The sequence below is a fragment of the Papaver somniferum genome, chromosome 2, assembly GCF_003573695.1.
Source record: "Papaver somniferum cultivar HN1 chromosome 2, ASM357369v1, whole genome shotgun sequence".
Classification (NCBI taxonomy): Eukaryota; Viridiplantae; Streptophyta; class Magnoliopsida; order Ranunculales; family Papaveraceae; genus Papaver; species Papaver somniferum.
In genome coordinates, this window is record NC_039359.1 from 194813344 (window position 1) to 194827499 (window position 14156).

The window sequence follows — 14156 nt, forward strand, 5'->3', positions numbered from 1 at the left end:
GCTAGAGGTCTCATCATTTGAATAATTTGAGATCGAAGAACACTCTCCTTTAGGACATATATCTTGTAATACGTTAATTGAGCCTTTCTTTAGTTTTCGCTCTCGCTTAACTTTGCCTTGGCCCATATCTTATAGGTTGGATCGCACCAAACACAGATTGTTAGATTTTTTCGTGTTTGCCTGCTCTGATACCAATTGAAAAGGCGAGGGTACCCAAATATACCACAAGCTAAAACTTTTCTTACCTATAAGTCCTTTCTCCGAAAGTGATTGTCTATGGAATGAGTCGAGACAATACAACTAATAGGTTCACACTTCATGTAATTTCCTATGGATACTAGATCGAGGCAATACAACGACGAAGTATGTTTACTTGATACAAAGGTTCGGACTTAACCAAACACAATAGGATTGCTTATCAAGTAAATAGGAATTAACGTTTGTGTAATTTACTTTAATTATAATAAAACAATTATAATGCGGAAGCAATTATAACGAGGAAACCGAAAATAAACAAAAACCCCTGGACCTTGTACAGAATTGAATACTCTCAGGATTAAGCCGCTACACAAAATTACACCTAACTTCGTATAGTTGAGACCAAGCAACTAAACCTATAGTTCACCTAGTTCCGTCTGTATTCCCACGCCTCCGACTTATATATAAGTCACGCACCTGGAACAATTCCTTTGGTTCGTATTCCAAACAGTAAAGGAACAACAAATCTGTTTGGTATCGACTCTATTCAACCAAGTGATATGAGTCGGACAAAGGCTCTTCCTTTTATCTTAACATAAACTCCTTCTTCAGGTCCTTAGATCGATCTTATGTTCGATTACCGAAGTAATCGTTTAAGATTAAGCCAATAACACTCTTAATCCAAAGAATTGTGTTGATGCCGATCTACTCAATTAATCAATCCAATCTACCACAAGGATAAACCGATTATTAATTGGATCCTCTTTTACCAAAACAAGTATTGTGCACACCAAAGATTATAAACCCAAGTCAGATCTTCAATATCTTCTTTGTCTTCAAATCTTCTTAAATCTTCAAAAAAAACCTGCACACAGTCACTTGAATCTCTTGTGATCAATCACGCACATAACGGAGTCTGTTAACAATGGATTATCACAAGATCGTCTTTAGAACTAACAACAGTCTAAAGATCCCTGTCGAAACTCTGAACTAGTTTGAGTGAATCTTATATTAGAAGAGAAGATCCTTAAGCATAAAAAAACTAGATGCAATCAGATTTCAACCAACATTAGTCAATCAAATCAATCGAAAGCAAAAGATAAACCGCAATTATTTAGTTTCCCACCAACGGTACACGCTAGAGCTTTTCAATCCCAAAAAAGACTTTAAACTGAGCGGTCATAAGATTGCCTAATTAGGTTACTCTCCTCTCCGAATAGGCGGCTACACCAGTAACAACAACAAAAGAGGAAGTCTATTGTTATGAAGGATTAGTTTGCTATAAAGGCAAACTTCAAGTATTTATAGACAAGGAAGTTTGGACACCAAGGAATTTCCAAAACCGAAAATATTCTTAAGATATTCATTAGAGCACAATTCGGTTTCCATAATTCCTGGAAGTGCTCTGTCCAAAAATAATGATCGAAATCTCTCGGAAAATCTAATTAGTAAATGCACATTACTAATTCTTATATTTCCCTACAAAATGAAATTAAAAACCTTAATTAAAAGATTCTTAACTTACTTATGTTTCGATCCCGGGTTTTTCTTCCTTTAGCTATTAAAGAATAGCTTTGAACAATTAAAGAAATAAACATTCACAGCACGTGTTCAAAGTATGTCGACATCCTTACTTTGTAAGTTCTCTTTCACACTTACAACCTTGAAACCGATTTTCCACACTTCCAAACAAGTTATAATTGGTTCATCTGACTTTCAAGAACTATGTGATTGATAAAACAAGCATTCAATCACAATCATGGGTTTAACGGTTCTACCAAAACAAGTTTCGGTTCTACCTCCATGAAAGTATTGTGCATAGTCACGCTAGCTTTCCAAAATTCGGCTGACTAGGTACTAGGATCGGCTCCCCACATATATATGGTATCTAACTTATATGTGCTTCACATATCCATAGAATCAGTTCCACTTTCTGCTATAAACCTTGCTGCACCTCATACAAGGATCGGTTCCCCTTTGTGATGTACTGCACCTCTTACTAGGATCGGTTCCTCTTTCCCAAATTTGGTCAGACATAACACAAACCCGATCATACCATCTCAGGTGATTACTTAAGATCAGTTTCACTAGTAAAAGTCATACCAATACATAAGTCAGGCCTTTGTGAATAGTTCTACCAAGAACACAACCAAGTTGTGAGCGGTTATACTCAATCACACATATTGGTTGTTCATAAGATATGCAATGAATAACAAAACCAATAATACCTGGCAATTTCCTTTTCGGTTCACAAACAAGTTTATGAACTTACTTCCTTAGAACACATGTAAAATATTGTTCCCTATGATGAAATCCTCACCTCATACCCATACATAATCACAATAACATTCAAATGATTATGACGATGTCTTATCTACAAAGTTTAATGGTTAAGAAATAAACCTCGTATTGTATTCCTTAATACTATGTCTATCTAGAGTTCAAATATGCTTCGCAGTTATGTTTTCAATATGCACGACTTGAAAGATACGTTAGGGAATGAAACAGTTCAAGTCAAATATCACTAACCTCAAGTGGAAGGATGATTGTTGTTTTTGTAGCTCCTTGCTTCTTCACATCTTCAAGTCTTCACAATACATGTAATGTCTCATATCCTAATACTTTCAAGCTAACCTATAAGAAGTTGACTCTAGTATATAATCAAGAGACTCTTAACATGAGTTTTAATTCACTAAAATATGACAACCAAACTTGACATACCAACACTTGGTGGGTTCAACCGAGCAATGCTCTAACCCTCATGAATACTGTATTGTAATTGCAACCTAATTCAAAGTGAACTAGATATATTGCATTCCCAAAACTGGATATCTCAATCGTTCCTAAGGGTTTCCAGGATCTTTGTAACATGTTGTAGAGAATGTTTAAACCGTATTCTCGTCTTTTGATGGTGGTCATGACCAACGAATACTTGTGTTCCAAAGATGTTTCAACCAGATCTTCAGGGGCTTCATAGGATTCATCATCTTCTTTAAACATGGATGCCATTTTTGCTGTAAGTTCATCACATTCTAGATTTTTTTGGTGTGACTAATTGGATAAATAGGATTATTAGGAGTTTCTTGTGGGGACATCCGGTGGATTCTAGAAAATCCATTTTATAACCTGGAATAAGGTCAGAATGAGCAAATAAAATGGAGGCTTAGGAATAAGGAATATTGAATGGGTTAATAAATAACTGATTTGTAAATTAACTTGGAGGTTTTTAGAAAATCGGGAAGCAATGATGCTTTCAGCAAAATATCCCAAAGGTGAAACTTTCCGGACAATTAATGTTAATGTAAAAGGCTCATATGTATGGGATAGTTTGATGGAAATTAGACCGGCATTGGAATTTTTTTTATTTTGGCAAGTTTCTACAAATTCTAGTGTCAAAATTTGGGAGGAACCATGAGTTCCTAATCAATTAATGCATATACCGCCTGTTTCGAAGAATAGTCCGGCTAATATTCAGGTGGTAACAAATTTTCTTATCTAAGATTCTAACATTTGGAATAATAACCTCGTTGAAGAATTATAATCTCAGTATGTGGATACGGCTATTAACAATATATACATCAGCAATACGGAAGACAAAGACGTGTTGGTGTGGACTCCTTTGATTTCTGGTAAATTTCCTATCAAGTAATTTTAATTTTTTTTTTCCGCAAATTCGATGCTTGATATTTTAGCATCTAATGAATTTCATGGAAAAGATTTTGTTCGTACTCTCATGTTCTTCCTAAGATTATGGTTTTTGCCTGGAAACTTTTGAAGAATGGTTTAACTATGAAGGAAAATATTAGAAGATTTAACAACATTGATTCTCTCTGTTGTCTATCCAATCATGAGGATGAATCTATTGTGTATTTTTTTTAATTGTTCTTGGGCTAAGACTGTTTTTGGTAATGCATCTTTATCTTTCTCAACGGATTCAATCGTGACTAACCCATGTACAATTTTTTTTTTTACAATGGATGGAAGATCAACAAGGAAATACTTTTACAATGTTTTGTATTCTCTGGAATAATTGGAAGATGAGGAACAACATCATCTGTTTTGGTGCTTCTTTCTCAGTTGGTCAAATCTTAAAATTGGCTGAAAAGGATTTCAACATTTGTCGGCCTGAAGTATCAAGTTCCTGTAATACTCAAGCTTTAAATCACGGTGTTCTCTAATGGACTCCTTCATATATTCACTATATCAAAGTAAATGTCGATGCTGCATTCTTACCAAATAGTGGAACCGCGGGTGATATTTCACATGACCATCAGGAAAATTACATGGGCTGCGGGACTTCAACATTTACCGCAACTTCTCAATTAACGGCTGAAACTAAAGCTGTTTTATTAGGTTTATAATTGGCCAAAATGAATAGTTTCTCGAGAGTTATAATTGAAGGAGATGCAACAAACTTGACCAAAGTTATTCTAGGGAGCACCAATGATATTCCGTGGAACATAAGATATTTGGTCTTGAGAATCAAGGAAGCTGAACTTAATTTTGTTGACATTTTATTTGTTTATGTTCCTAAGAGCAAGATGGAAGAATCCCATCTTCCATGCCACCTCAACAGTTGGAATTGTCCATGGAAGCTCAAGTCTTATGATGGAATCATAGAAATGCTAAACATTTAACGCTAAAAAGAATATCATTTGACTTGGTCAATGGTATTTGACTGGAATATTTGCATGGTTGAAATTAAGAGTCGCTTTTTTGCGTTTGACTAAAGCAAAAACAAGAAATACGCTATTCCGAATAGCTGGCGTATTTCTTCTTTTAACGTAATGCATAGCGCTTAACGTTAGTTAGATTACCATTTCTTTGTATTCCACACACCATTCCACAAAACTGTGGAACATGGCTTGGAAAAAGTGTGGATGACACCAACTTGGAATCCATTAGACTTGACATTCCACACTTTTTCCAAGCTTAGAATAGGTTGGATTCCATAATGAGACTTGCTCTAAGAATATGAAAAATTTAGCTCACTCTCTCTATCGAGTCCAAATTTATGCATCCCTTTAAAACCGGAGTACACGTTCCGACCCTCGTAATTGGCCGAAATTCCCACAAGCGACTTTTGTTTCTCTTTCTTATTTCATCTTTACCCTAAATTTCGTTGAAAAAATAAATAATAAACTCCATTGATAACACCTAACATCTCTTTCCTTCGTGTATTCGGTCAAGAGTTTGGAACCAAAATTTATTAGAAAAATCATAAAATAAATACATTTACTCCTTCAAGTGCTTATCAGAACTGATTTTCTTTCGCTAGTCCAGGTAATTGAACATCACGACTCAAAAGAGAAATTGAGATCTTATACAATTAAAACCTTCGCAATTTCAGATCAAATTGTTTGTTCATCATCTTACAGGGGTGTATTGCATTAGGATTTACAAGGATATTTAACTATCCTAAAAACTCCTAAGTGTTCAATTAGGATATGTAAGGAATCATTAAATATCCATGATATTCAATTAGGATTGTTTTAGATTCCACAAATATCCATGGTATTCGATTCATTTAAGATTTCTTAGGATAGTTAAAGGCCAAGATAAATATGAATTGTTATGGATATTTGTAGGCAAAATATGTGTGTTATTATCTCATATCAATCTCAACCCAAACCACAAGAGTTTGATGGATTCTTATGGACATTTTTTTTATCACATCATGCTATATTTTTCCACCACTACCACACACTACCAACCAGTAACACCAACACCACCACCACCAAATCACCAGCATCGGCCACCAACAACCACCACCGTCACCAACAACCACCACACACCCACAACCAGCACCTCCAACACCAACCACCACTGACCACCAACACCGACCACCAACACCGACCACCACCAACCATCACCACCACCACCACCACCAACAACAACAACAACCACCACCAGGTCCACCACCATCACCCACCACCGCAACCACCTCAATTTGTGAATTTTTTTTTTCTGATAAGGTAAAATAGTGAACTTTTTTTTCCCAATTATATAATAACGATTTGGTAATCCACTTTAATTTTTATAAATCTAAATTAATCCGGTATAATCCAAATTATATATATCTATAAGATTCGTTTAAGAAACATCATAAATCCGCTAGATTCACGCAAACTAATATCTATTTTTATCCGTATAAATCCTCATCCAATACACCCCTGTTAATATAATCCATCTTTACAATCATTAGTAGTTTCACTCCACCAAAATGACCATTTTGACAAGAATAGTCAAAGAAATCGTCGGTTGCAAAAACCCAATAGCAGATTCATTAATTCTAACACTAGTTATACTAAAAGATTTCCTCAATTTTCAAAACAAGTAACCATCAAAATTCTGATTTTGGAACAAAGTATGGAATCTAGTACAAGAAGGTAATGATTTAATTTTAAAGGCATGAATAAGGTTTTTCAATGGTGACATAGGGTACCGTAAAACATCTTTATTACCGTCAATGGCATAAAATCACAATTGGACTTAGGTGACTTACTTACTAGGTTCTGCGAACATCACTTTTGCGACGAACACTACTCATTTAAACCATTTAAACCGACTTTTGACTGATCTTGTTTATCTATACATGTAAAACTTTAACTTTTTTACCTCAAAAAAAAGAAGAAGAAAGAAATGCAAATGAGAGCAAACTCATGAATCGTGATCCCTTGTTTAAAAGAGAAATAAACAGATGTTGATGATGTAATTGTTTGGTATAAAGAACTTGCAGAGAAAATTGAGAGAAAGATGAGCGGAGGAGGGACCAAGAAAGAAGAGATACCAATACATACTTAGTAAATCGTTTAAGGAAAAAAGAAAGAAAAAGTTAAAAAAACTAAAACCACTCTGACCAAATTTGAGCGAATGAGAAAAGCCAGAATGTGCACCCTGATTTTTAGAAGGGTGCACAAATTTGAACTCCTCTCTATCAATTTGCATGACAACATTCAAGGCGGATGGGTGCGGCACAAAAAAAAAAGAATATTCTCATTGTCAGGCTCACAATTAATTTTAGGTACCGCGATACCCATAATTATTTCCGTGACACCAAAAATTATATGAAATTATTAAAAATGTCTGCATGACGGACTATGCATCCGCATGACGGGTTATGCATCAGGGGTATAATTGGCAACGCAACTTGGATATAACATATTTAAAAATCCGCGCCTTGGAATTTTACAAATTTTAAATCGTTGGAAATCTTTGTAAGAGAGCTACACAACGAGTACGAACAACAATATCAAATTTTTGTTTTTCACGAAAAAATCGGAGGTGATCATCATTTTAGGCAAAATTTCGAAAACTGACTACATCATCATTATGCAGCCACCAAAAAAGATGCATAACACATTCTGCAAACGCATAACAAAGTATGCAACCATTTTCTCGACTGCATAACAAAGTTATGCATCTATAACAAGTTATGTAACCATTGTTTTGGTTGATTTTAGTGCGTACATAAAAAATTGATGCATAATGCAGTATGCATCCATATTTACGGATGCATATCAGGTTATGCATCTATTTTCTCGATGCATAAAAGATTGTGCAACAATTTTCTCGATGCATAATGCATTATGCAGTCATATTTTCGGATGCATAACATGTTATGTAGATATTATTATAGGTGTATGACAAGTTATGCAACCTTATTTTTTGTTGGTTTCAATACTAAGAAAAAAGTAGCTGCATAACGTGTTATGCAACCGTTTTCTGGACTGCATAACAAGTTATGCAAAAAAGAAGAAGCTGCAGAACGTGTTATGCAACCAATTTCGAGAATGCATAACAAGTTATGCAACAAATTTGTAGATGCGTAACCTGTTATGCATCACTATTCACACCTCCATTTTCTTTTAAATGCACGTCACACGCACATCAAACCCATTTGCACTTCCATCTCCTTTGCCTTGCCACTGCAGCATAAATTCAATTTTTATTTATTTGTTGTGTCGAAAAACCTCAAAGTTCGGAACCAAATGGCTCCCCTAAACTATCCAGTTTCTCTTCTTCTCGATATGAACTTCAAAATGAATTTATGCGATACTATTATTACCAATCACCTTTGCAAATAAGTCGAGACTGCAGTGTTGCTTCTAGGATCCTCCAACCCGGACTTAAAACTTTTTCAAGATTTCTATCAATACGGGGCATGTTGGTCCCGTTGCTCACTACTTAATTTCACCATGATCAAAAATAACAAAAGCAAAACAACGGCGGCATTACTAGATATGTGAAGAAATCTGCAGTTACATCTAAACTTTGGAAAATGCTAATTTGCTCTTCAGTTTTAGCCATATTGATCAACAACAACAACAACATCGGAAATCTGATCCTCTACCGCCACCGTTAATTTTCCCACGGTCAGTTTCTCCTTATATATGTCGTCGAAATATGGGTAACTTACAACAACTCTCAACTGTCCGTCTTCGAAATACCCATATAAACTCGTTCATATCTTCCTTTACACGGAACACAACCTAGATTAAACGTCTCAGTGGAAAAATTAGCTCTTTGATTTGAACACACCATCATCGACAATATTATACCCATTAATCACTAATAATACCAATGCCATTACCATTCTACAAAACCCCATTTGTCATAAACAAAATAAATGGATTTACATATAGTCAAGTCCCTCTAAAATGATTTGTGCAAGAATTATAGAAAAACTTTGAGCTTCAAAATTCAATATCGGCAGTAATTGCATTTCCACAACATTTACCTATTTCCTAATTGAAATCCATGGACCTGTTCTTGACAAAATACTTAACATATAACAAGTACAATAGACATACAACCTAAGGAAAAACTATCCAAAAATGCAATTGAACAACATGAAATCCATAATTCCAAAACAAATTAAGAGATCGAATTCACTTATTTATCAGCAATATAAGCTAAAAGCTCATCGCTACAAAATCATTCAATAGAGAGAACTCAACCAACTGGCCGCAGCTCCTATCCACAGCTTTCTTCACCAACGTTTCAATATCATACATGTTATTCTCAAACAACGCCCACCCAATCCTTGTATCATACAAGCTCACCTTTAAATAAGAAATCTGAGATTAACCCATTCTTCCTTTCTATTTTACAGCATCACAATTTAAACCAAACCCCATCTGATTCTACAACAACCATCTTCCCCCCGTTTAATTTCATTTCAAATCCATTACTGACCACATATCTTGGAACCCATTTCTGTTAACCAACCAGCAGCAAACCCTAATTGCTTCATTAACGATGAAAACAAAAAACCAAAACATAAATGCTTACCAATTGAAACCAAAAATCGATGTCGATTTGATCATTTTGCTTGAAATCGCACAAGTCGTTCCAGATTTGGAAGAGTATGAATCGATGATGTGATTATTGAGCTTGAAACATATAATTCTTTTCAGATCTAAAAGAATACGATGGTAACCTTTTCTTTCTCTCTTTCAGCTGCTCTGAAACTAAAAAAAAAAAAGCGGAGAAAAACGAAAACACAATTGCAGAAACTATGGGGATCCGAGTAATTTTTAAGGAGATAATGGGTGCGAGTGTGAAGTTTTCAGTTGTGGGTTCCATAGTGGAAAAATTCTCTAAAGTGGGTTTAACTGTAGGTTTCACGTACTAATTTCAGCCCAAATTATATCTCTTCAAACGTCAATTTGAATGGATACTAATTTCAGGGCTTTTCGAAGCCCATTTTTCCTCTAAAAATATATAATATAATAAATAAATGAAAAGTAAATCAGAAACGCTCCATTCCAGAGCATCATAATATCTCATTGACAGGAACAGCCGTTGTGGGTATGAAATTAATTTAACGGTTCGAATTGATTTCAACTCTGAGGATTACAAAAATCTAACGGTTTGTATTGATTGTAATTCAAAATTCAAATCGAAATAGAGAACATTCATTCTATATGACCGTTTGAAAGAAACCTTAATCTCATTTTTTTGTCATTCTCTTTCTCCTCCCAACTTTTCTTCTCTTATCTCATTGTTTCCCGTCTCTGCGCGTTCAGCACTCGAAGAAGAATAACCCTCATCTCATTATTTCCAGGCTCTGTGCGTTCACCACTCGAAGAAGAAACCCTAATAGTTTGTTAATCAAAAGCAGCTTCGTCTATAAACCCTAATAATGGAAGGTAGGAAATCTCTTTCTTACTTGTTCTTCTACTATATTGTTCTTGTATTGAAAATTAATTGATTCGTAATATCAAATGTTGTTTTCTCAGAAAAAGCCCTAGAAATTCAAATACAAGACCAAGACGAAGGGGAAATTCTTCCAGATCAAGGTACATCAGCATATTCCCTAGTTAGTGCTTTTCTTGTTGTTGTATACTTAGATCTAGGTTTCGTTTGATTAGAAATCAAATTCTTTGAATCGTTCCTTCTTTTTTTTTTTTTTTTTTTTTTTTTTAAGTTCCTTCGATTCGTTATGGGTTGGTGAAATTGATGGATTTGGGGATTTCTTAGGTCCAAAACAAGAAAATTCCATAACGATGGAGGAAAATTGTGTTATAGATCAAATTAAAGAAACGGAACCATCATTTGGTGAGGAGCAGAATTTTAACCCTATTCTGAAGCAACTTGATGATTTAAGTACTCAAATTAAGGTAAATTTTGTTAAAAGCTAGATTTTAATTTCTTTTTTCTAGTTTTCGTTCACACATAATATTCGATTGCTTCTGTTTCAGATTTTAAAGACAAAACAATCTGTTCTATCAGATGAAGTAAAGGGTATCGCTGATGGATCTTTTCCTGGTTCTGATGTTTCTGCTGCTCTTCTGCATCTCAGTATGTTTTCAGCACCGAAGAGTGTTTTTATTTTTTTACTTTTTGCCAGTTTTTTTCCTTTTGGTATTGATTTTGTTGTTTTCAATTTTTTTGAGTAAATAGGTAGTGAACATGAAGCTTTAAAGAAGAAGTACCTTAAAGAGAGTTCTGAAAGGAAGCGGCTTTATAATGAAGTGATTGAGCTCAAAGGCAATATAAGGGTATTCTGTAGATGCAGGCCTTTGAATCAGGATGAAATTGCAAATGGGTTTTATTCTGTAGTTGAATTCGACCCATCTATAGATACTGAGTTGCAGGTTACAAGCTCTGACTCTTCTAAAAAACAATTCAAGTTTGATCATGTCTTTGGTCCCAACGGAAATCAAGGTAATTGAATTGAGTCTAACTAGGAAGATTTAGTTGTACAGCACTTAGTTTTGTTGATTTTATATATCTGTGCTTCTGTTTAAATGATATCTATGCATTTAAATTTAATTTGCAGAGGCTGTTTTTGCTCAAACGTCACCTGTGGTGACTTCCGTGTTGGATGGGTTCAACGTATGCATATTTGCCTATGGGCAGACAGGTACTGGCAAGACATATACAATGGAAGGGACTCTAGATGATAGAGGAGTCAATTATAGGACCTTGGAAGAGCTCTTTCGGATCTCAGAGGAGCGAAGTGATACCATGCGGTATGAGCTATTTGTTAGCATGTTGGAAGTCTATAATGAAAGAATCCGTGATCTTCTTGTGGACGAGTCCAACCAACATGCCAGAAAGTAAGGCGTTCTCTTCAACCTTTTCTATTTTATTAATTTGTGAAATCTGATTTTAAAAAAGAATAGCAAAGTATTTATGTTGGTTAATGTATTCAAGGTTGGAGATAAAGCAATCAGCGGAGGGAACACAAGAAGTGCCAGGGCTAGTTGAAGCTAGTGTTCAGAATACAGTTGAGGTGTGGGAGCAGCTACAGACTGGAAGCCGAAACAGAGCTGTTGGATCGACAAATTGTAATGAACTTAGTAGCCGCTCTCATTGGTAAGCAATAATTCATCTTATATTCTAGTATAAATGGTGATTCTATCGCCTTTTAGTCTATCCGAAGATAATTGTGGGTGTCCATAATAGTATGTGGAAGCTAGTTAGGTCAGTGAATCAAGAGTTTATTAATGTTTTAAAATTGATGTTTTGAGTTATGTTGTATGGAGAGGAAATAAAAATTACTATCTTCTGATAATCCAAATATATCATATATATATGCAGCTTGTTCCGTGTAACTGTGAAGGGTGAGAATTTGGTGAATGGGCAGAGGACTAGGAGTCACCTCTGGCTCGTAGATTTGGCAGGTAGTGAGCGTGTCGGAAGAACTGAAGTTGAGGGTGAAAGGCTGAAGGAGTCACAGTTCATTAATAAGTCCCTCTCTGCCCTTGGTGATGTCATATCTGCTCTAGCATCAAAGACATCTCACATTCCTTACAGGAATTCTAAACTCACCCATTTGCTGCAGAGCTCCCTTGGTAGGTGTTTTTAATTCTCTCTAGGAACAAATTGAACGTGCAACTGTGTATTCCTTGAGTCAGTTCTCTGTACTCGTTTAAAGTCCGTAACTGAGTGGAACAAAAAAATGCAGGAGGAGACTGCAAGACCCTGATGTTTGTCCAGATTAGCCCAAGTTCTGCAGATTCAGGGGAGACCCTTTGCTCTCTGAACTTCGCAAGTCGGGTCAGGGGAATTGAGCATGGTCCTGCGCGTAAACAATCAGATCCTACCGACATTTTCAAGTACAAACAGATGGTATTAATGGCAACATTGAACTACTTCTTTATCTTACGATAATTGAATCACCTCTTTATGCACTAACATTAACTTCGCTTTCCCCACTTATAACAGGCTGAAAAGTTAAAGCAGGACGAAAAAGAAACAAAGAAGTTGCAGGATAGCTTGCAGTCCTTGCAATTAAGGTTTGCTGCGCGTGAACAACTCTGTAGAAGTCTCCAGGAGAAGGTATCAGCAACATGATAAGAAAGATAAATAGACATTTTTATTATTCATTTGCTCTCTTCCAAAATTTTAAATTGAATAACTCAAAAATTCTTACAAGTAGACAATTCTTTGAAATCCTTAACAGCTACGAGACTCTGAGAATCAACTTGCAGAGGAGAGAAAAATCAGACTCCAACAGGAAGCTCGAGCTGTTGCTGCATATTCGACTAAACCATTGGGATTGCCATCTGTAAAAGCAGTACCCAGAGCTCCAGCAGAGAAGAAGCCACCACTAGGTCCTTCAAAGTTGAGACCACCATTGAGAGGAATCACCAACTTCATTCCCCCTCCATCACCTCTTCAACCCTGCAAAGTTGTTGCTATTGGTCATCCAACCTTGCCATCAGTAGACGAAAAAGAGAACTTTTCTAGGTCAATTTCATCATGCAGCACCAAAACTTTGATGAGACCAAGGCGGGTGTCCATTGCAGTCAGGCCAGCATCAGCAACAGTGCAGTTTAATCAGCTCAAGAGACGGGTTTCTATTGCTACGATTCGTCCAGAGCCGCAGTTGCACTCCACCACTGGACAGCCTCCTAATGTCCACTCAACACCTCAAATGCCCAGGAGACGGGTTTCTATTGCTACACTCCATCCAGAGTCGAATCATGGAATTACAGGCCGAATGTCATTTGTCAGGGACCCAAGAAGGAGGGTATCAAGGATGTTTTCACCTGTGCAGCAATCAAGACCCTCAACAGTGGAAGCAACTCCAATATCTAGCAGGAGCAAGTTTATGGGCAGTCCACCAACGCAAATTGGTTCTTGGAATCCTAAGCATCCGACGGTGGTTGCACTGCAAAAGAGACATTTAGTCTGGAGTCCACTGAAGCAAAAGGGGTTTAAAAATGACAGAAAATCATTAATTCCGTCATTGTCAGATAATTGGAGGTAGAAGTTGTTACAGGTTATAAGTTTCTAATCTTCGTAATCATGTTCTCATGTTCTCCTCACTTACATGTGTTACGTTCACCTGGAAAAGTACACTTTGTAAGCTTCTTGCTTGGTTGATTGAACTCTTGCAAATATTCACTTTCTCGCAGTCCTGAATTTTGTGTCTTTCGGATGTTCTCTGACCAAATTGCAATTTCTCCTCGTGGAAACAACAAATTTATCCTTGCCTTGCC

General features: G+C 36.1%; 1 protein-coding gene across 1 annotated transcript; it reads left to right on the plus strand.

Moving 5' to 3' along the window:
• Positions 1 to 10110: 10110 nt before the first annotated feature.
• Positions 10111 to 14088, plus strand: LOC113350112 (kinesin-like protein KIN-14S). Its single transcript, XM_026594195.1, has 11 exons — positions 10111 to 10352; positions 10443 to 10502; positions 10684 to 10823; positions 10905 to 11004; positions 11107 to 11370; positions 11486 to 11765; positions 11863 to 12024; positions 12250 to 12503; positions 12617 to 12780; positions 12877 to 12990; positions 13115 to 14088. Exons 1-11 carry the CDS (start codon positions 10346 to 10348, stop codon positions 13922 to 13924), a joined length of 2355 nt encoding a protein of 784 aa, XP_026449980.1. The 5' UTR covers positions 10111 to 10345; the 3' UTR covers positions 13925 to 14088.
• The last annotated feature ends 68 nt before the right edge of the window (positions 14089 to 14156 follow it).

Bases quoted from the DNA above. Each gene is read 5' to 3' on its own strand.
- LOC113350112 (XM_026594195.1), top strand. The intron at 11,766-11,862 runs GTAAGGCGTTCT...AATGTATTCAAG, and splicing joins TCCAACCAACATGCCAGAAA to GTTGGAGATAAAGCAATCAG. The intron at 12,504-12,616 runs GTAGGTGTTTTT...AAAAAAATGCAG, and splicing joins TTTGCTGCAGAGCTCCCTTG to GAGGAGACTGCAAGACCCTG.